The sequence below is a fragment of the Molossus molossus genome, unplaced genomic scaffold, assembly GCF_014108415.1.
Source record: "Molossus molossus isolate mMolMol1 unplaced genomic scaffold, mMolMol1.p scaffold_m16_p_2, whole genome shotgun sequence".
In the NCBI taxonomy this organism is placed as follows: domain Eukaryota; kingdom Metazoa; phylum Chordata; class Mammalia; order Chiroptera; family Molossidae; genus Molossus; species Molossus molossus.
This window is the reverse complement of record NW_023425355.1, coordinates 103,163,264-103,185,853: the sequence shown is the minus strand read 5'-3', so window position 1 is coordinate 103,185,853 and position 22,590 is coordinate 103,163,264. Positions and strand designations below refer to the sequence as shown.

Sequence of the window (22,590 nt, the reverse complement as noted above, 5' to 3'; positions counted from 1 at the left end):
ATGACCAGCTTTAAAATCTGATAGGATAAGTCTACCATCATTACCTTTTAAAATAAATGTATTACTTGGGATTCTCACCCACTTATTCTTCCAGATAAATTCCACTATGAATCCGACAAGTTCTATAATGTGTCCTATATTGACTCTAATTGGTAGTGCATTACGTCTATATATTCACTTAGGAAGAATTGCAATCGTTACTATATTTAGTCTTCCCAAATTGAAGCAGAGTATAGTTATGCATCTATTCATGCCTTTATTTCTCACATTAAGAATTTTATAATTTTTCTTGAATAAGTTTTATGTACTGTGGATTAAATTAATACCCAAGTATTTAAATTCACATCATCATGCTTTTGACAAATCCTTCCATACCCCTGAAGGTTGCATTCTTCTTATGTGGCAAAGCCTTCCTGAAAAGTGCACTCTTCCTAATAAAATAAAATTCAACTCTGATTTATTAATTTTCTTTCATTAAATCAGTACATAGAAAATGTGTACTGGATATTCCACACTCTGCTCATGATGTGCTATGACAAAAGGCAGGAAGAGAGCCAGAATGAAACCACCTGTGTAGTGATTTTGTCATGTACTTTCTATATAATCTCAGAAGTAATGGGCTCTGGAGTCATGATGCCTGCTTGACCTTGGGCAAGTGAATTTATCTATAAGTTTCCTCATATTTGAAAATGAGTCAATATTGAAAGCATGGAACAGACTGATGAATCTCAGAGGGAAGGAGGGTGGCAAGAAGAGATTAACCAAAAAACTTATATGCATTAATGCATAACCCATGGACACAAACAATAGTGAGATGAAGGCCTGGGGGGTGCAGAAGTGGAGTGGAGGGGGACAATAGGGGAAAAGGGGGGGCATCTGTAATACTTTCAATGATAACAATAAATTAAAATAATAAAATAATAAAAGAAGTATGAATGGCTTACAAAAAAATGGGTTAATAAATGGTAACTAGCCTGACTGGTGTGGCTCAGTGGATTGAGCATCAACCCATGGACTGAGAGGTCCCGGTTTGATTTCCAGTCAGGGCACATGCCTGGGTTTCAGGTTTGATCCCCAGTAGAGGGCATGCAGGAGGCAGCCGATCAATGTTTCTTGCTCACGTTGATGTTTCTATCTCTCTAAAAAAATCAATAAAAACATATTAAAAAAATAAATGGTAACTATCTCATGGAATCATAAGAAATGATAAAATAATTTATGTGAAATACTTATAGTAGTGCTTGACACATAACAAACACTTAAATGTTAGCTATTATACCTCTTGCTATTGTTAATAATAGTACAACACCTTTCCTGAGTCTTAGCTCCCTTCCATTCTCATTCAAATGGGAACAATAAAGCTTAGCCACACAACCACACAAGGGTTGTTGTGAGGATTAACTGTGGCCCTGTTTATAAGAACATCCTACACATTATAAAGATTTGTTCAAAGTGGAAAAATGGAAAGGGTCACAGGAGGCAATCATAGGTACAGAAACCAAAATAGATAATCCAGAAAATACTTTCTTTTAGGGTTTAAATATATCACACTTATGTGGCTTTTTCTCCCAGCAAATCTACTCACTCATTTTTTTTCCTCTTGTTAATTTTAAAATATCTTTGAATTCTCTGCACACAAAACAAATAACAGTGGAGGAAGACAACTAAGTGTAACTACATGGAATTAAAATTTGTTGTAGGCTTCCAGGCAAAGAGGGTGGCTTAAGAATATACATTTGATTTTCCCACCTACCTCCATTATTCCTGTTGTGACAGACATGACATAAGAAATGTTAAAATGCGCGTATGTGGGGTGAGGGAGTGGAAACTCCATCAGGATTTCTCCTCTTAAATGTCATCTCTGCCCTTGAACTTTCCTAGGCCTTCTCATCTTCCCTGAGTTCAAAAACTGTGATCTGCCTCCTCCACCTTCCCCTAGCTAACTTGCTTTATAAAAACATTTTTAATGTTTAAATGTCTTTTAAAACATTCTTCTTTTAAAATGTATTTCAAATCACACAGTAGTAACACTAACACATAATCAATGTATGAAAATGAATGAAAAGAAACTGAAACTCTTCTTTGTTGCTGGAGGAAATGTAAGTGGTATAGCTGCTTTGGAAAACAGGCAGTTCCTCAAAAAGTCAAAAGAATTACCCTATGGTTCAGAAATTCTACTCCTATGTATATTCCCAAGAGAACTGAAAACATATGTCTGCACTGAAACTTGTACATGAATGGTCATAGCAGCATTAGTTAAAAAGTGGAAACAATCCAAATGTCCACTAATGGATGAATGGATAAATAAAATGTGGTATTTCCATACAGTGGAATATTATTTGGCAAGAAGAGGGAGTAAAATACTGATACATGCTACAACATGATGAACTGCTAAAGCATGCTAAGTGAAAGAAGCGAGACCCCAAAGCCCACATATTGTATGATTCCATTTATATGAAATGTCCAGAATAGGCAAATCCATAGAGATAGAGAATAGAATTGTGGTTACTTGAAGTTGAAGCTGGGAATGAAGAATGACTGCAAATGGGCACAAGGGATCTTTTTAAGGAGAGTGGCATGTCTTAAGATTGGATTGTGGTGATGACTGCACCATATTGTAAATTTACCAAAACTCATTGAATCGTACACTTAAAACAAGTGAATTTCTGATGTGTAAAGCTGTGTGCACTTTTTCTCCATGCATCTCCCTTACCGACAGTCATGTGATCTAATTTCTGTGCCCACCACTTTACTAACTTTGCTTTTTTGAAGGTCAGTTGTGATTCCAAACTGTCAAAGCCAGTAGAAGTGCTCTCCTTATCCTCTGTTATGGTGCACTAGCATACTTCTCGTTCTAGCACTCCAGCTGCTTGCCCCTTCAGTTTCCTTTGCTGGTTCTTCTTCCTCACCCTAATTACGTGCTGGGTAATCAAAATAAGCCTCCTTCAAAGAATCCATTTGTCTCCCTCACTAATTTCAAATTCAACATATCCCAATTCAAACTTATCAACTCCAGCAAACCAGCTCCCCTTCTCACCTGCCCCAGCTCTGTCAATAACTTTATCTAAGTCACCAGGCTTTGGCATTACTTTTGACTTATCTCTTTTCTTTCCCAAATGCCAGTCACCAAGTTCTCTCTACTTTTCTCTCAAAAACTGTTACATATTTGTGAGCAAATAATCTGAACAGAACACAAGAGAAGCAATGCAAATATCAAATAAACACATGAAAAAATTTCAAACTAGAATCATCAAAGTAAGCAAATTAAAATTATAATAGGTACCATTTACATATATTGCATTAGAAAAAAGAAAAATTTCCATGATGACAAGATTTTGGGCAACTGGTATCCTCATAAAAAGCTAACAGTAGTGTAAGCCACCTCCTAGTAAAGCAGTTTGGTGAAATCTATCAAGAACAGTAAAAATGTTCATATTCTTTCGGCTAGTAATCCCAACTCTGGATAATTGTTTTTAATGAGAAAATTCAAAACGAGAAAAAGGTTATGGCTACACAATTTTTTCTGCAGCATTACTTTATAAGAGCAAGAAGTTGGAAACAATCAAATTATTCAACAATTTGAGGATAATTAAGCAAATTAGAGAACATTAAGATAGTGAAATATATGCAGCCATTAAAATGTATAACTATCGAGGAAGCCTGTATATCAAAATGAAAACTTGTTCACTAAGTAATGCTTAGTGGGAAAAAAAAGAAGCAGGACACACAAAATCACGTCTACATAGTTATTTAACCATGCCAAAAAATCTTTACACCTATAGATAAAAGCTGGCAGAGACATGAAAACAATCAGGGTGTTAGGATGGTAGAACTAAAGCTACTTTTTCTTCTGTTTTTAATTTCCTGTAATATTGTTTTCATAATAAACAAACATTTTTCCCTAAATGTCACACACATTTGTCTATCCCTTCTATGCCAACCTCACCTTCCCAATCCAGGGCCACACTCTCTCATGCCTGGATCACTACCCATAATTGGTCTCTATTTAGCCCATCTAGATTACAAATACTGCCAAGTTGTCTAAAGTGCTACATTTACCATATCACTTACCTGATCTATGACTTTCAATTGATTTCATGTTTGTGATCCTATCTAGTTTTTAAGGTCTACCTATTCTTGCCCAAAACTTTGCTATTTTCCCTTTTTCTCCACTGTTACTGCTGCTGCTCATCTTCCCTTTCTTCTTCCTTCACCTCATTATCACAACTAACAGTTAATGAGGGTTTACGGTGCCTGGTTGTATTCTAAATGCTTTACATATATTAACTCATTTAATCCTCACAATAATCACATGACTTAGGTACTTTTATCTCATATTAGAAATAAAGAAACTGATAAAGCAGGGAGGTAGGGAAGGAGGGAGGGAGGGAGGAAGAGAGAGAGAGAGAGAGAGAGAGAGAGAGAGAGAGAGAGAGAGAGATTTCCTAAGCTAACTAACACAGCTGGAGAATGGAAGAAGCTGGATTTGAACCCAGGCAGACTGACTCCAAGGTCAGAACCCTTAACCAGTAGGGCTTGTTCTTCCCACATACTCTGCTTAGTCTCCCCCTCTGGACCTTTCTTCCTGTAGGTCCCAATTTTCAGTGTTCTTGCCCTCCAATGAACTTAAGGCACAATAATACTTGACATGTATTGGCCCCTGGACGTGTGCCAGGTATTTGTTGTTTAAACCGTGTATTTGACACTTTATCTTATAGCAGCTCACTTGAATAAACAACACTTGGCTTGTGCCTTTATAGCTGTGAGACCTTCAGTAAATTAGTTTGTGTAAACCTCAAATTCTTTATCTGAGTCAATTGTTCTCAAAGTGTGATCCCAGGACCAGCTGCATCAGCATCACCTGGGGAGCTGGTTAGAAATGCACATTTTGAACCAACCTCATGCACCCCTATTGAGTCCATAACCTTCAATTGCTTCCATATGTGTAATCTTATCTAGTTTTTAAGGCCTACCTATTCTTGCCCAAAACTTGAACACTCGCTGAGGGTGAGATCTAAGTATCTTTCTCTGTTTTAACAAGTCTTTCAGGTGCTTCTAATGCACACTCAAGTTTGAGAACCACCACCCTATAAATAATAATACCTATCTGACAGAATTTTGGGGACAATAAAACATGACATGATATGGGTAACGTAGCTTGTGGCATGTAAATTGTTTTGCAAATGGTAATTTATTATTACTGCTACTTAACTTTGTGTGGATTAGTCTTTCTTGCTCAAGCTGTGGGTGGGCAGGCATTATGCTTCCCAGTACTCTTTAATATTCCCCTGCTTGCCTAGAAAAAGGCAGCACATACATTAAGTTTTGAATAAAGTCTTCTTACTTCACTGGCCAGTTGGTAAGAGAACCATTTTTGGAGAAGTACCGTAGGGTAGTACAGCAGGTCCTCAAATAACATCAGTTTTGTTCAATAGCCTCTTGTTATAACATTGATGAGAAAAGAAAAAAAAAAAAAAAAAGATTCCCAGCCAGGGTCACTTTCTGTGTGGAATTCACATGTTCTTCCCATATCTGTGTGGGTTTTCTACAGGGACTCCAGTGTCCTCCCACATCCCAAAGATGGACATGAGAGGTGAACTGGCATGTCTACATTGTCCCAGTCTGAGTGAGTGTGTGTGGGTGAGTGTGTAAGAGCATCCTGCGATGGAAAGGCATCCTGTCCAGAGTGGGTTCCCACATTGCTCCCTGAGCTTCCAGGATCAACTCTGGCCACCTGCAAAAGGTGGGTTAGAAAATAATCAACTTACTTTTTATTAATCTTTCTTAAATGTATGTATAGCTCACATTTATTTCAATATTTAATACTAGAACTGTCTTGGGTCTTCATTTAGAAATTTGGTGATGTTTTTGTAACCAAAAATATGCCATGGAAACTTAACTCTTATGTGTATCATTAGTCTACAGTCAAACTGGTTTCATTATGTTGTTTCACTTAAATTTGGAGTTTCCTTAAATGAGGACTTACTGTGGAGTACTTCTGAAGTAAAACTGCCTGGATCTAGTTAACTTACTATCTGTGAGACTTCAGGCAAATGAATTTATTTTTTGTGTGTGTCAGTTTTTCCTCTCAGGCAAATGGGGAGATTAACAGCACCATCCTTTAAGGTTATAATGATAAATAAATGCTTTGAATGTTGCCCAGAGTAGAACACTGTGCTCAAGACATATTAGTTAGCATTATTACCCATTCAGTAATGGAGACTCTATTTCTTCTTTGGAAAGCAAATGAAAAATACCTCTGAGCAACTTCTCAGTGCTAGGTACAGAGAGTAAGTCTATGACCAAGGTGTGGTCTCCTCTCTCAAAGTTTTCAGTCTTATATGAAAAACTCTGCAGACCCACTAGACTGGAACAAGTTATCCAAGGACATGATACAAGCCAGTTCACAGTGAGGAATCAATACCAGCCATAGAATCCTATAGTATCCCCATCCAGGCCACACTCCTGAGATATGATGCTGAGTGATTGGTTTGAAGGGTTTCTTTAGGGATCTTAATTAAAGCAGTTATGATGGAAAATGCATGAGCTTTGGGGCCAGACAAACCTGGGTCTGAATCCTGTTCCATTACTTATACTAGGTACGTGACCTCAACTAAGTTATATTAACCTCTATGGACCTCATCTATAAAATAGGTAATAAAAAATGAACTGTTGTGGAGAATTAATGAGCTTATGGGTGTAAAAAGATTCAGCCCAGTGATTCACACTTAGTAGATAATCAATAAATGTTGGGTTCCTTCTTTTTCCATTGCCAACCAAAAAACTGATAGGTTTCCCAGACTTTGAAATGAAAAGCTGAGTACACCACCAAATCATAGAGGATAATGTAGACCCCCCAGAAAGAACCTCGGGCTCTTCAGGGGTCAGGAGACTCAGATTCTAGTCCTTTCCTTTGGTGTCCCCACCCTAAGTGCCCCTTCAGAGGCACAGCTAAGAGCCTTCTTCCCTATCCCTCCTTCATTCCTGGAGTTTGAGTTAAAGGATCAATATAATTTAGAAGCTTTTTGTATAATTAGGCCTGGAGAAGAACTGACTGAAAGAGTTTATCAAGTAATTTCACAAAAGAGAAGGTTTAGCCAGGCTGTTGTAGAGCAACCCAGAGAAGGTAACTGTTACTCTTTATGGTCACCTATGACTGGAGGGTTAATTTCTGGGGAACATGAGTGTTGGATATGCCATGTTCCCCAAATTACAGGAGCAGATTCTCTATTCTGGGCATTTTTCTTCCTTAAGGGCTTTGCCCAAAAAACTCATTTTCATCTAGCCCAATCCATATATACCATTTGTAGAAATGTTCCTTCTTTCTTCCAGGAATTTTAACCTATTGTTAGCATGATCTGCCCTTGAACTTTCAATGAGCAGACTTTAAGTTCTCAACAAGCCCTTTAAAAAGAAAGGCGGCAGACCCCAAGAAACAAGTACCTCCAACAACTCTGAAGCAAAGGCAAAGCACTAGCAAGACCGTCTTACCTCCTCTCTGCCCCCTCCTACTGCCCAATGGCCACTGTGAAGGCAGGCATAATTTATACCTTCTCATCTGTTTCAGCACGGTATGGTCCACATGTCCTTATGCCTGGGCAGACCTGCCTCAGGCCTCTGAGATGATGGGCACAATGTTCCACAATATTGCCTGACTACTGCATACTCCAAAATGTCCTAGCAATCAGTTTGGTCTGTAGCCCAGCTGCCTGGGGGCAAGCTGAATGACATCAATGGCATAGATGACATCTATGGCATCAGGCCCTTGGTGTAAACACCAAACTGGGTTCCTCAAAGAAAATTGAGCAAACAGAAGACCTTACCATTTCCATAGAAATCCCAGAGGCAGCAACTTACCCTAAGACCCTGAGCAGCCACTTACCTCCCTGACTGGCTGGTCTTCCTGTTTCCTGTTATTGGTTTCCATTTGTCCCCAGGAAATTCCTGCAAAGCAAAATTCTGATAAGTTGGGGAGCTCTGAGCAGTCAGGCATCTAGATGGCCTCAAAAATGTGAAGATTTCAGGAACCTATCCCCATCCAGGTCCCCAAGCTAGCTCCTTCTACTTTCCCATGCAAGGTAGAGAAATATGTACCTGGAGGGCTGTCTTTCTGTCAGGAGGCCTGCTGAGCTGCTGGGGGCATGCAGAGACTAAGAGAGCACTCAGGAACCTGGACAGTGTAGTCTAGAAACTCTGTGTTTCCCTCTCTTTCTCCACTCCCCTCCCAAACCACGTTAAAAACCAGTTTAGCATGTTTGCTGTTTGCTCTGGCTCTTGTAAAAGAGGTCTTTTTGTTTGTTCTGCCTGGTGAACCTGCTCTTTTCTTTTTACTCTTCCAACATAGAAAGCATCTTCTTGGAAGCCCTGGCCTTTGAAGACTAAAGCTCTTGCTGCTGTAACCCTTTCCCAGAGTGAAACAGAAGGAGATCATGAATTCCAGTACACTGCTCTACTGCAATGGCCCTTCCTCTTCCAAGATCCTCCAGCAGGGGCTGCAGTGAGCTTACCTCTGGGGAGCCTGAGTGCTGGGCGCCATGTTCTTCACTCTAGGAATTTTTTCTTTAAGGGCTTTCCCTAAGCAATTCTTTTCCCTCTCCATGTATGCCAATTGTAAAAAATGCCCCTACCTTCCTATTCTAGCGCCAAACCTAATGCAAATTTGGTTTGACATGTTTGCTGGTTTTGTATTTAGTACCCTATATCTTGCAACTCAGAGCTTAGTCCAACAGTAATGCACCAGTGTTCCTAAACCTCACTAATCTTCCAAATTCCCTCTTTCTCCAGTGCTATTATTGGTCCCATTCAAAGTTTTATTACCTTTGCCCCAGTTAAATAAAAATTACTCCTTTTTGAGTAAGACATCTCTTGTCAGTCATACTGGCTAAGATAGCTGTGCTATTTGAGAGCAGTTATGTCACCTCCTTAAACCTCAGATTCCCATCTGGCATATAAGGACTATGCTATCTATCCCAGTAGTGCAGATAAAATGGGATGTTCATACAGAATGCCTAGCACAGCTCTCAGCACATAGGAGGCTCTGGATGTTAGTTGCCATGGAAAGGATGAGGTTTCTCAGCTTTTACAGGATCAGAGCAATCCCTCCTTGAACCTGTCATGTTAGAGTAGCTCTAACCACTTGTTAGATTTCAGACTCTGCCTTGACACCCTTGTGAGATGTCCCTGCCCTCAAAGATATATTACTTGTTCAGCCACAGTGGGAGCCAGGATTTCCTGTCCATGCCCTGTCTAGCCCTAAGGGAAGTGCTCAGTAAATAGCAGTGGCCAAACCAAACAAAATCCTGTCCCAATTCCCAACCTCCTTCACAGATTTACTTTTTTGCCTGAGCCTCTTAGGTTGCTGTAAATTGCCTGCACCCCTTGAACCAAACAGGCAGTTACCATATGGCTTGGTGCAGATGGGGATTGACTGTGGTGGGGGCTTGCTGCCCCAATGGAAGATGTACTACTAGAAGGTGTCCTGCCATACTGAAGAGAGCCTGGGCTTTGCAATCAGCTTATGGATTCAAGTCCCACACTTGCCCTTTACTAGCTATGTGACCTCAGGAAAAATACATAACTTCTCTTTATCTCACTTTCCCCAGCTATTTAATAGTGTGATTGTGACAATAACATTACCTATTTCTTGATTGCTTTGAGTCGATACTTTTAAAGTGCCTAGAACAGTACCTGGTGCACAGTAGATACTCAAATGTTTGTTATCGTTGTTCAGATCCTGGCTTTGCCACTTGCTAGATGTGTGACCCCTCTGAGCCTCAGTTTCCTCAGCTGTAAAAAGGGGATCCTATTATAACTTATACAATTGTTAAATGAAATAATCTTATAATATATGGAAAACTAACTGGCATGAAGTATGAGAGATGTAAGTGTACTAATTTTAGTTCCTTTAACAGCAACAAACAGGAGCTAATGACCTCTCCAACATCTTCCAGGGGCCATAAAAAAGGATATCAGCCCTACTTCACACAGCCACCACCACAACTACCTTAGTCATGGGGTGTCCTGATCCATGCTACAAGTTTTCCTCATGTCTGGGTTGGGGGTGTGTTCAGGTGGAAAGAGTAAGAATGGGCATAAAGAGGCCCTTAGATGGTTATCAACATGTCCAAATGCCTAGCATCTAAACAGACCCGTTTAGCTAGTTTAACAGGCATTAGAAACCCAACGTGTCACTCCCTCAGAATCTAAAAGGAGACCTGCATTGCCACTGCCAAATGATGCAACCTGCAAATTTCACCTCCTTCCTTTACGGAGTTATTGGCCCTGGGCTGACACTTCTGCAGCCATCATCTCCTTAACCCCCCAACTTCAGTCCCCTTTCTCTATTGTCCATTTGCAAGTCTTTCTTTCAGCAAACACTTTCTCAAGCTAAGCCAACACCCCTTTATTTTAATAATAACTCACACTTAAAAGATGATTACTCTGTAGCAGTCACTGTTCTAAGTGCCTTACACATGTTACATCATTTAATCCTCACAACCAATTTATGAAGTAGGTACTGTTTTTATCTCTATTTTTAAGTGGGAAAGCTTAGGAATTTAAACCTAGGCAGTCTGATTCCAGCATCAGTTTCCCTAAAACACTATTTTATATTTCCTCTCCTATTTTTTCAATATTTTATTATGGATATTTTCAAGCATACAGAAGAGTTGAACAAGTTTACAATTAACACATATATATCTACCACCTAGATTCTACAATTAATATTTTACCATATTTCCCTTATCTTTATTCACTCCTCTCTCTATCTACTATCCTACCTTAAATTCTTGATGTATTCCAAATTAAGTTACCAACAACTTTATCCCCATAAAATTAAAAGCTTAAATGAAATGGACAAACTCCTTGAAAGACAAACTACCAAAACATATTCAAGAAGAAATAGATAACCTAAATGGCCCTATATCTATTAAAGAAATTGAATTTGTAGTTTAAAAATCTTTCCACAAAGAAAACTCCAGGCCCATATGGCTTTGGTGATGAATTCTATCTAATAATTAAGGAAGCAATAATACCACTTCTATACAAAGTCCTCCTGAACATGGAAGAAGAGGGAATACCTCCCAGCTCATTTGGTAAGGCTGGCACCTGGATATAAAAACCAAGAAGAATATTACAAGATAACTACAGACTAAAATCCCTGATAAACATAGACACAGAAATCCTTAACAAACTGTGAATAAATCAAATCTAGTAACACATAAAAAGGATACTACGTCATGATCAAGTGGGTAATGCTAGGCTGGTTCTTGTTTCAAAAATGAGTTAATGTAATTTACCATATCAGTAGACTAAACCAGAAAAACTATATGATCATCTCAATAGTTACAGAAAAAGAATTTGAAAAAAAAAATTCAACATCTACTCCTGATAAAAGATCTCATCAAACTAGGAATAACAGGGAACTTCCTCAACCTGATAAAGGGCATCTACAAAAAAATCTACAGCTAACATCATACTTAATAGTGAAACACTGGAAACAAAGCAACAATATCCACTCTCACCACTTCTATTAAACCTTGTATTGGAGGTTCTAGAAAATGCAGTAAGGCACCCCTCCCTCCTAGAAAAGGCATACACAGTGGAAAGAAAGATTTAAAATACTTTCTATTTGCAGATGACATGATTGTCCATACAGAAAAATCTTTTAAAATCTAACATAAAGCTACTAGAACCAATAAGTGATTTTGAACCAACAATGCCAATATACAAAATTGAATTATATTTCTATATAATAGTAACAAATAATTTTAACTGGACATTAAGGAAACAATACTATTTACAATAGCATCAAAAACAAAATCTTAGGGATAACTAAACATGTGCAACATTTGTATGCTGAAAACTTTAAAATAAGTTAGAGAACAAATAGACTTCAAAAACTTCAGCATACATATCATTAAATAAAGTTCCATATTTGTTTATCAAATTTTAAGGCAAAATATACTTCCTGTGAAATGCACAAATATTAAGTGTACATTTGTTGAGTTCTCATGAATATATATACCTGTGTAACTCAAACTCTTAACAATATATAGAACGTTATCATCACCCAACAAAATTCCCTCGTGTCCTTTCCCAGTCAATGTCAGTGCCGCCTCCCAAAGACAATCGCTGCTTTGAATTATATTTCCATAGAATAGCTGTTATAGAATTTTAAATAAAAGGAATAGTAGAGTATGTACTCTTTTGTGTAAGGCTTCTTTCACCCCTAAGATTACTTTATTCAAAGAATATGTATCGAGCAATTTCATATACCAAGTCATTCAGAAGTGTCTGTATGCAACAATAGTTCAACATAGGAACTAACTTTTGGTTTGAATACACCAGCCAAAAGGTGGCAATTAGAAAGTTATGGAGAAGGAATCTGGCAGAGAGCTGGTAAGGACCTAGGGGATCCTACCAGAAATACCCTGGGAGATAGCTTGTATTGGCATGGTAGGTCATAACCAGGTATAACAACAGCCAGTCTAAACCTGGGTCTCCGACAGAGAGACAGTCTGGAGAAGAAGGGGAAGGATTTGTCCTTTAGAGAACAAGTTAGATCTCTGAAAGCAAAGCCTGGGGACCATTTGCTAATTCTGGAACTCCAAATAGTTTTAAAGCAGGAAATGGAAAGACAAATATGCTGTTTTGTATCAGGTACTGGACCTGACACTCTATATACACAATCTCATTTGATCCTCACAAATGATTTATGAGGCAGCCACTATTTTTCTCCTCTTTAGTGATGAGGTAATAAGATTTTATTTAGTACTGGCCATTTTATGAAGTAAAAATTCTTTTTGTCCCTTTAAAAATCACATAACTGCAAATTTTGGTGGTTGAATGACTTGGTTAAGGTCACTCAAATACCAATTCTACAGTCAGGCTATAAATCCCAGTTATGTCCATTTTGTGAAACAATTTTTTTTAATTCCAACTCTAAATATGAGGAAACTATAATTTTGGTGGCTGAGTGTCCTACCCAAAGTTAGTAAAATACCATATGGTGGAGCCAGGACTATATAGTTTTAAGAAATTATAATTGTATTTTCAAATGATTCACCTCGCTTTCTCCTTAGAGAAAATAGTGAAGCTCACCCATGCAAGAACCAAGTCCTCACCTGCACTGTTGGCTTCCTGGGTTTCCAAGCGTTGCCAGGTGCCAAGCTGCTGTCCTCGAGGGTGCTGTGCTGGGGATTATGATAGCAAGCTGAACACCGAATGCATTGGTGGTGGTGGCACCGGCAGTTGTAGCAGTTTGGCATCATATTTCTCTTTCGCAAAGCAGGGCAGATTTCCCCAGAACAATAAATGCAAGGGTCATGTACTACAGCTCCCTGGACACTGCAGGAGTAAGAGCAGGTCCTGTGGTAGTCAAAATCACCACAGTGCAGTTGTTTACAACACATGGATTGTTCTAGACCTTTGCTTGCAAAACATTCTGAGTAAGTAGGAGTTTCTGACTGAAGGGGTGACATGGAATGATATGATTGGTCCATGGGATGGCGCCTCAATTCCCTATAGCTGGAGCTCACTGGCTGGAAATTTTGATCTATAGGTTTTGGTCTCTGGGTAAAAGTCTTATTACTATGAGTGGTTAAACCTGGCAAATGAGATGTAGAGAGGGATTTGCTACTCTCTTCAAAGAACTTTCTTCTGTCTGCAAAGGGCAAGAGGATGGCTTCCTCTCCAGCTTGGGCAGTAGAAGCCTTCAATTCCTTGTTATCTCCTGGGTTGGAAGAGCTTTCCATGGCTAGTGCTACATGTGGCTGCAGGTTGTGCTCTGGAGACCATCTCCAATGACCTCCTCGGAATCCATGGTGAACATTTGTTTTCTCAGAGTCTGAGGAGCATGGGTCAGATGCTTTCCACCACGTGTTTAGGACCAAAGAAGACTGACCAGGCCTCTGACCAGGGCTTATTCGTCCCTCCAAACCTGTCCTAGATTCATGGCTCTCAGGGGCTTGGCTGAGGCACTCTGAAGATCTAGCTCTAAGCATCATGCTCTTGTTAAAGAACTTGTCTCTGGGGCTAGGTGGTTTTTTATATGAAGGTAGAAGAGGTGAGTTAGAGGCAGGAAGTAGAGGACTTTTAAGGGGCTCTTCAGTCTCTTCCACTGGCTCCTTAGTGTCACAAAGCTGTGATAAGGGACTCTTACTTTTATGGAGCTGGGCCTTCCTCCTCTGAATTTCATTACGCAGGTTGGTAGCAAAACGCTCACTTTTCCGCCGATTTTGGATTGAGCGGCCCCGGGGCCCTCCATTTCGCCTACCACCCACCCGGCCACATTCCTTGGGCTTGCTGCCCCCTTCTTCGGTTGCTTCTGTTGTATCAGCTACTTTAGTGGTTGAAGAATAATCCCTGGTTTGTTGAATAAGAGAGCCAGAGGCAGAGGGCTGCTGGCTGGCCAGTTCATTGCCTGCTCTGCTTATTCTGTTTGGGTCCTGGAAACCTCTTTCTGGAGGGTGTCCATCAGCTTCCTCATGGGGGGAGCTGGTTGGGCTCTGGTGCCCTGAACCGAAAGGCCTATCATCCACTGACCTGGTTTTTCTCTCTTTGCTGGGTTGTTCCTGGGTTCCTCCTGCAGGGGCACATGGACTTTTCTTCCCTGTGTGGCTGCTATGCAAGGGGGACAGAGTCCACTCATGCCCATCCTGCCCAGTTGGGAGCTCCATTCCCTTGCTACCCCTAGTATCGAGGTGCACATGCTGCAAATGGGATGCCAGCAGCTGTTCAGGTGCACTATGGCGATGGCCTGTGGGTCCTGTGAGGTGTGGAGGGCTGCTAAAAGAAGAAGTCTTAGCTAGCTCTGCTGAAGCCTTGCTGAGTAGACTGGAATCTATGCTGGAAACTTTATCATATGATTTTGGGAATCCAACAGCTTTGGCTGAGGCCTCCATCAGTAGGTGCTCAGAGCCCTGCTGGTTGGATTCAGGAGGTTCGCTGAGCTCACAGTTCTGATGGCCTACGTTTGTCACTTGGTCTTGCCCACTGAGGCAGCAGAACCTGTTAGGATTCCTTGGGCATAGCTCAGTGTCTAAGCTTGGTTTCTCCTTCTGTTGCAAAGAGTCCATGGGCTCAGAAGCCCTGCGCTGCTCTCCATTGAGGAGCTGGGCTCTGGAGGCCTGGAGACTGTCTCGCCTCACTGGAGGTTGTGGTGGGCCCTTGGCAGCCTTGGCAGGCCCTGAGTGGTGGACCTCTTGTGGGCGGGATGACATCTGGGAGCTGGGAGTTAGCTGGCCCCCGCTGGTGCGCCGGCTACCTCCTGAGGTCTCAGCCACATTAGGCCTGCCATTAGGAGCTTTAGTTAATCCTGGGCCTTGCATGATGCAGTCTGTAGAGGCTGGCTCCTCTGGCCTGAGGGAAAGGGCACAATCAGAGGCATTTGAGCTGGCCGAGAAGGAGCTGTAGGCTGAGTCACGCTGGTTGGGGTACATGTTCTGGTCAATGGGCAAGAGATGGCCCTCATATGTGGCTTGGCCAGGTTGCTCCAGGCTCTCCATGCTGCCAATGGAGCTGCTTTTTTCAGTGCTGCAGTGCCTGGAGAGTGGACACCACTGCACACACACGTCACTGCAAGACACAGGGCATACTGATTAGTTAGCCAAATTATCAGGTCCCTTTCCCACTGTGGCCAGCCCTGCCATGGGAGAAGGCAAGACAACCCAGAGGCACCCATACCACAAATGAAAGTGAGATAAAGCAAGAAAGGAAGTGAGGGGAACAGGGAAAGAGATGGACACTGGGGCACCACAGTGATATGGTAAAATGGGAAACAAGACAACATATGGAAGAAGGATGGGGCAAGATCCCAAAGACTAAAAGTGTGAGGACTCCACTGGGGGTTGTGCTCTGTTTGATGTCAGTGAATCTCGAATTGCTTCTGACATGTCACTGTCCCCAGGGAGTCAGCATGGGGCTCTCTGCCAAGAGAAAATCATAGATTATTAGCATTGGAGAGGGGCCTTAAAAGGCTGATTCAATTTCAGACAGCCCATTTTGAAAATCAGTGGTTCTCGAATTTGAGCATGCATCAGAATCACAAGGAGTGTTTGTCAAAACACAGGTTACTGGGCTTCATCCCCAAAATTTTAGGTCTGGGTGAATCCTGAGAATTTTTACTTCTAACAAATTTCCAGGTGATACTGGTGCTATTGGTCCAGGGACCACACATTTGAGAACCACTGGCATAAAGCAAAGGGAGTGATTTTGAGGAGGTGTTTTTTCTCAAGATCACCCAGTTCTAGCTCGTGGCCCAGACAGGGCTAGAATTGAGGCATCCCTGTTTTTTTTGTTTTGTTTTTTTCTTGATAATAGTAATCCTGACCATTTACCAAGGACCCACAATGTGCCAGCTATTTTAGAGTGTCTCATTTTAAACTTAATGCAAGAAAATATTACCTGCACTTTACAACTGAGAAAACTGAAGCTTTAAGAGGTCAAGTAAACTAACAACCTCACAAAGCTACTAAAGAAGCAGAGCTGGAATTAGAACCCAGGTCTCTGTAAATCTAATGTCTTAGCTCTTTTGCTATATAGTCTGTTAAATGGGAATATAGTAATATCTGCATCAGAGGGTTGCTTTGTGGATAAAATTAGATAATAAATGTAGAGCTCTTGTCAGAGCCCAGGCACCTAATAAAGGTTCAATACATGGTAGCTGCTGCTCTCTTGATTGCTGTTTCCATTGCTATTGTTAACCAGCATCTTATCTACTACTAGTGTTAATAGTATAGTGGTCCCTGTTCATGATGCTGTCCCCATTCCCCATGGTAAAGCCAAAATGGGGAGATCAAGGAAGGCTCTAGGGTCCGAAACAATCTTGACTTTTAAGTACAATTTCCCACACACAAAACCAAATTGAGCCAAGTCATGGCAGTAACTCCCTATGACTAGAACCCCAGAGGTTGCACGCTGCTCTCAGAAAGGCCACAGTTCAGAAAGCCAGAGCTGAGCAGTGGCAGGAGCCCATGAAACTCTCAGGTCAGCCTCCCCTAATTCTTGCTCCCTGCGCTGCTCTTAAGACACTCTGCTCACTTAAACTCTGGACTGGAATCCTTCAATCACTTGTTGGCAAGGGAACCTGCTACCCACCTCATCACCCTTCCTAGTGAAAACAACCCCCCGCCCCGCCCCCCCCCGCCACTTCAACAGGAACCAAGCTCAAAATGTGTTTCTGTGTATTCTTCTAGAACAAAATTACCTCTGCCTCTGCCCTCAGCCCATGGCTTCTAATGCCAAATAAATTCACTGAGTGGGAACGAACTCAATCATTAGCTTCTCTGAACCTCCTCAACATAAATCGGTTCTTGGAGGGAAAATCTTATTGTGGGAGGGAAAAGGCAGCTAAGGCCAGCAGCATTGCTGGCTCTGAGCTTGCTGAAATAGTTGTATGCCTTTTCTGGGCAGTCATTTCAACAACAGACTATAATCCTCACTGCAGGTAGACCCTGTTATTCAGAGAGGTCACAATCTGGAGACTTTGGCTCTGTGACAGAGCTGATGAACACTGGATGAGATTGCCAGTGACTCACTATAGAAAGGGAAGAAGAGCAGAACTTCCCTGGGGCCCTCCTACAATAAGAGACCAAGGAGATGGGTAGAAACCATGGAAAAGGACTGCAAGGGAGCAGCCAGTGGAACAGGATGAAAGGCGGGGAACTGTGGTGTCTTGCAAGCCAAATGAGTTAAGTATTGCAAGGAAACATTTTCCAGAAGAAATGGGACTGACCCAAAGTCACAGAGCAGCAGACTAGGACTAGAATACAAATTGGACTCCCATTTCATTTTCCATGATAGCATTCTGGGCTCTATAACATCCAACAGATATTAGAGTAGAGGAGAAGGAGTGGTCACAATGTCTACCCTCTAGACTATCTTGAGAGGAGAGTTCTAGACTTACCTTGCGTTGCAGCCGGAATGCCAGGACAAGCTGAAGGCTTCAGAAGGGACATGCATGGTGGTAGCCACTTCAGGGCATCCCTCCAGCAGCTTGGCCACATGCCATGAGTGCGGCCTACTGACAGAGGCGTTTCTCCTACAGCAAGAAAGGGACAGGAAGTCAGCTTAGGGAACCAGAGCTGAAATCACTTCCCAAGCAGCTTCCGCCCCCACCCCCTTTTCCCCTAAAATGAAGCAGAACATCTTGCAAGGAGCTGGTATGGGAATCTTAGTGACCTTCCTCAGCTCCAAGTACTCAAATATCTTTCAGCCTAAGGGTGATCCCCAGAGAAACAAAATGTTAGCTTCACATGCTATTGTGTTCATAGGTGTATCCCAAGCACATATAGCAATGCCAGACACACAGTAAATGCTCAGTAAATATTTTTTGAATAAATGAGTGCTGTTGACCAATGAACGGTGACTTTGAGGGAAAAAAAAAAATCAACCTGGCCAATCTTCCCATTTTTCTCTAAGAAAGGAATAAGGAGTCCAGTGATTGAGAAGTTTGAACAAGCCAACACTGCGCTTCAAATTCTCCAATCTTTGCTTATTCATTTGATAAGCTTACTGTGTACCATCTGTTTATAGCTCTGGTGATACACACATGAATCAAACATAGTCTTTGCCCTTGAAGGTTATAGATTAGTGAGAAAGATGAAGTTATTTAAATAAAGAATGGTTAAAGGCCTTGATAAAGTAAAGGATAAAAGGTGAGACACCTGAGTATATAAAAAAAGTGGTGCCAAGGGGCCCCAACTCTTGCCAGGCAAAATAGAGCAACATGGTGAATGGTGCATGCTAGGCTGATAGAAGAGACTGCTGCTCAGCAGGGTAGGGGTGAATAAAGGGAAACAGGTCTGAGGTCAAGGCCCTGGATACAACCTCAGGGTCTGTCTGGTACTGCAAGCTAAAGCAACAACTCTTAAACTCACTGGCCTAAACAGGACCAAGCCCTGTCCTCTGGTATATTTCATATGAATAGATGCTACCCTTGGATATAAGGATAGTATGGAGAAGAGCACACATAGGGCATGGGTAGTGCCAGAAGATAAGGGAGGAGGAGGAGAATAGGAGAGGTGAAGAGAGATAGAGGGAGGGAGGGAGGGAGAGAAGGAGGGAGGGAGGGAGGGAAGGAAGGAAGGAAGGAAGGAAGGAAGGAAGGAAGGAAGGAAGGAAGGAAGGAAGCTGAAATGGCCAGATAGATGATAGAGATAAGAGGGAAAGATGATGCAGAGAAAAACAAATGACAGAAAGGGAGAAAACCCTGAGAATGATTATAGAGAAATACATAGTAGAAAGAATTGGATGAATGACAGAGTAAGAGAAACAGATGACAAATAAGTAGATGACAGAGAGGTAAATGAATGATAGCTTGTTTACTAATGTACAGTCATTTACTATGGCAGGCCCCATACTTGATACTGAGGGTACAGAGTTGACTAAGATAAGGGCCCCTGTGTTTTAAGAAGCTGGTTATACAGTGGGATAATTCAGTGGAAACACAGAAAATCCAAGCAGTGCAAGGCTCTAGAGGGCTAAGTCCTAAAAATATATTCCTGAAGAGAATGGCTTTCCTGGGATAGATGTGGGTTGAGTGGTAACAGGCCAGGCACAGACAAGGAGGTGTAAGAGGAAGAACAGGGGAAGCTGCTTGTAAAAGGTCAGGGACCAGAGTCACACAGGTCAGCAGCAGTAGCAAAGATTTATAGGGAGGAAAGCCAGGTGAGGCTCTCACTTTTAACTACGTTATTCTATTATGGATTTCAGAGTGCCCAGCAGGAGGCTGAAGGCTCAAGAAGGCCTTGGTGGGGTGGGGGAGAGTTCATGCTCCAGAGTCTCATACACAAAGCCCTGATGCTAGAAATCTCTCCAGCTGCTATACCCAGTAGTCATCCATTAACAACTATTTTCAAGGCATCTCACAGAAGTACAATATACTACTACGGACTGTGTACCAAGTATGTACAGCACCTCTAGACACTGAGGATACAGTGAAGAGCAGGGTACCTCTCTAACTTTGGGCCCTCCATCTATATCCAGGATTCCTGAAGTTGTTTTGAGTCCAGAGTTTAAAAGGTTAGAAGTCAGCCTTAATACCACCTTCTCCCTAACTGTCAAATTACTCACTGAGTTCTACGGAGTCTTCTTTTATATTTCTCTGGCTTTGTGACTCCCCTCCCTTTCTCTCTTTCTTTCTTCTTCCCTCCTTCCTTCCCTCTTTCTCCATTCCCACTGACACTATTCCACATAATCACAATTCTCCTCCACAGAACCTACCCCCAATACCTCCTGTTCTAGTCCAGGCCCTTAACAATTTATGTCCAAAATACTATGTCAGTCTGCCAGCCAGTCTCCTCTTGTTCCATCTCTTCACAATTTAGCCCATAATAATATTGTGTTTTATACTGCTCATCATTATTTCATGTACGTTAGTCTCATCCTACCAACTATACCGAACCCAAAAGCAATGAGGCAAAAACAAATGAGACAGATCTGGGTTCATACCTTAACTCTACAACTTTGGATGTATGATTCTATGCAAATCACTTAACCCATTGGAGCTTCAGAACTCTTTTCTTATTTGAAAAGGGGAACAATAATCCTTACCTGGCTAGTTATTGTGGGGATTAGAGATAATATTCTCAGAGCATCTGGAACATAGTCTAATGCATAGCAAGTTGTCAATAAATAGGTAATAAAAATAAAGGTTTTCAGCTCAGACTTGTCCTTGATGGTTCAAGAATACTCCCACCCAGATTTGTCTATCCACTATCAAAGTTCTGCTGTACCACTCCCTTGCCACACTTTGAAAAGTAGCTTACAAAGGTCCCTACTCTCTGTAGGGTTTCTCCAGCAATGGAAAAAATCCTAAAGGAGACATAAGCAAGGCAGTAGGGGCTTTGGGACCACTGGAGGGGAAACTACAAGGTGGGAGGAAGAAAATCCCAGTACGGGAACTGCAGCCAGAGCTGGAGCCTTCTAGCCCTAGTTTTGGAAAGGGGAGGAAACTATATATAGAGTCTAATACTTGCTCTATAATTATTCCTGAAGAGATATAGACTTAGTTCACATTTATATTCCAATCCTAGCTGTGTGACCTTGGGAAAATCACTTCTCTGACTTGTAAACCCTTTATCTGCAAAATGGGGAAGATACTCATCCCTTACTTAGGAGTTATAGGATGGATGAAGTGTCATATGTGAAATCACTCAGAATAGTGCCTAAAATACTACAAACTTAAAAATAATAACCACAGGGACCATTTATTGAATACTTAAGATGTGCTAGGCACTTTGCATGCATTAGCTGATTCAATCCTCACTCCAACCTTATTGATAAGAGCTATTATTATCCTCTCTTTACAGATAAGAAAACAGAGACACAGATAGCTAAATTGCTTTTGCTAAGAGCACACTGCTAGTTACCAGCAGTTGAGAATGACTCAAATACTTCAGCCCTTTCTAGGATATCACAGGACTCCTCTTCCCCAAAGAGCAATCTGTCTCAAAAAGTTTTTATACCTGAGGCATCTCCTAGTCATTTCCTCAAGAAGCAGTCAGAAAAGGAAACCAGTAGTCCTAGAGTTTAAACCATCCTTCTTTAGGCAGCGGGAAAGTGGGATAAGGAGAAATAAGCAGAAAGGTAAGAAAATGGCAACCATTAGCCAGGCAGATCCAGGCGTAGCCGTGGAGGCAACTATCCCTTTCTTCTACGGATGGCTCAAGACTAACATTAAACACACACTCTATCACTTCTTATACCAAAACTCCTTCCTTGGAAGCTAAAAGTAAGGGATATTGAAGAAAGAAAGCAGAAGTAGGGAGAGGGACAGCAGCCATGGGGACCATAGCTACTAGTTGTACCTACCAGGAAAGTTGCCCAGAATGGGGAGATGGCTTAGGAAAGAGCTGGATATCCAGCCAGCTCAGATGCTCATCAACAACCCCTCCAACCAGCCCCCAGGGCTTCTTTTTGCAAGTTGGATCCTCCCTTAGCTGAGAGCCATCTGCCTTCCTGTTAAGACCTCCTGAGACGAGGAGCCATCAGCCCAGGCTCCTGAGTGTGATCCAAGGGGCCCAGGCACAGTCAGGTTCCAGTTCCAAGGACAGAAATGAGTGGCATTGAAGGCAAGGTATGACCATCAGCCTGGTTGGCCCTAGGTGTGGCCACAGCCTCAGTGAATGAAAGCCAGTGTCAAGAACTGGATAAGAGTGAAGACACTGCTCAAGACACAAGCCAGCACTCTGGTGGCAAACGGAAGGATGAAAGGCAGTTCCAGTAGCATAAACAGCCCTCCTGTTCCCGATTCCAGCCTCTTTTGAGCACTGGCCCGCCCCCTTCCACAGCTTAGAGGCCAATAAGGAAGCTGGGCCCCCAGCCACTGCTAGAACTCAGGAAAGGAGCAAGGAAATGATGTTTGGGAAAGATAAAGTGGGTGTCTAAAAAGAATTTTTAAAAATACACGTAACTGAGAGAGAAAAATACCCCAGACACATACACTTAAAAGAATTCCTGTGCTTCCTGGACTGAGTTGACCCCACCCAGCCATCTCCGCAGGTCCTCTGGGCCCCAGAAAAGGAAAGCCTAGATCAACCAGGCCTAGTAGCCTCCAGAGCCAGAAGAGCAAGTAGCACTACATCTGAT

The 22,590-nt window shown here is 41.8% G+C and overlaps 1 protein-coding gene across 1 annotated transcript in view; it reads right to left on the bottom strand.

The window, feature by feature from the left end:
- The window catches only part of SHROOM4 (shroom family member 4), a 226,153-nt gene that overhangs the window by 24,263 nt on the left and 179,300 nt on the right, over nt 1-22,590 (bottom strand). The window contains exons 3-5 of the mRNA XM_036271297.1: nt 17,906-18,040; nt 13,125-15,576; nt 7,883-7,944 (exon numbers count right to left, since the gene is read on the bottom strand). Coding sequence (XP_036127190.1) covers nt 7,883-7,944; nt 13,125-15,576; nt 17,906-18,040 — 2,649 coding nt within the window. The remainder of the gene's footprint in view (nt 1-7,882; nt 7,945-13,124; nt 15,577-17,905; nt 18,041-22,590) is intronic.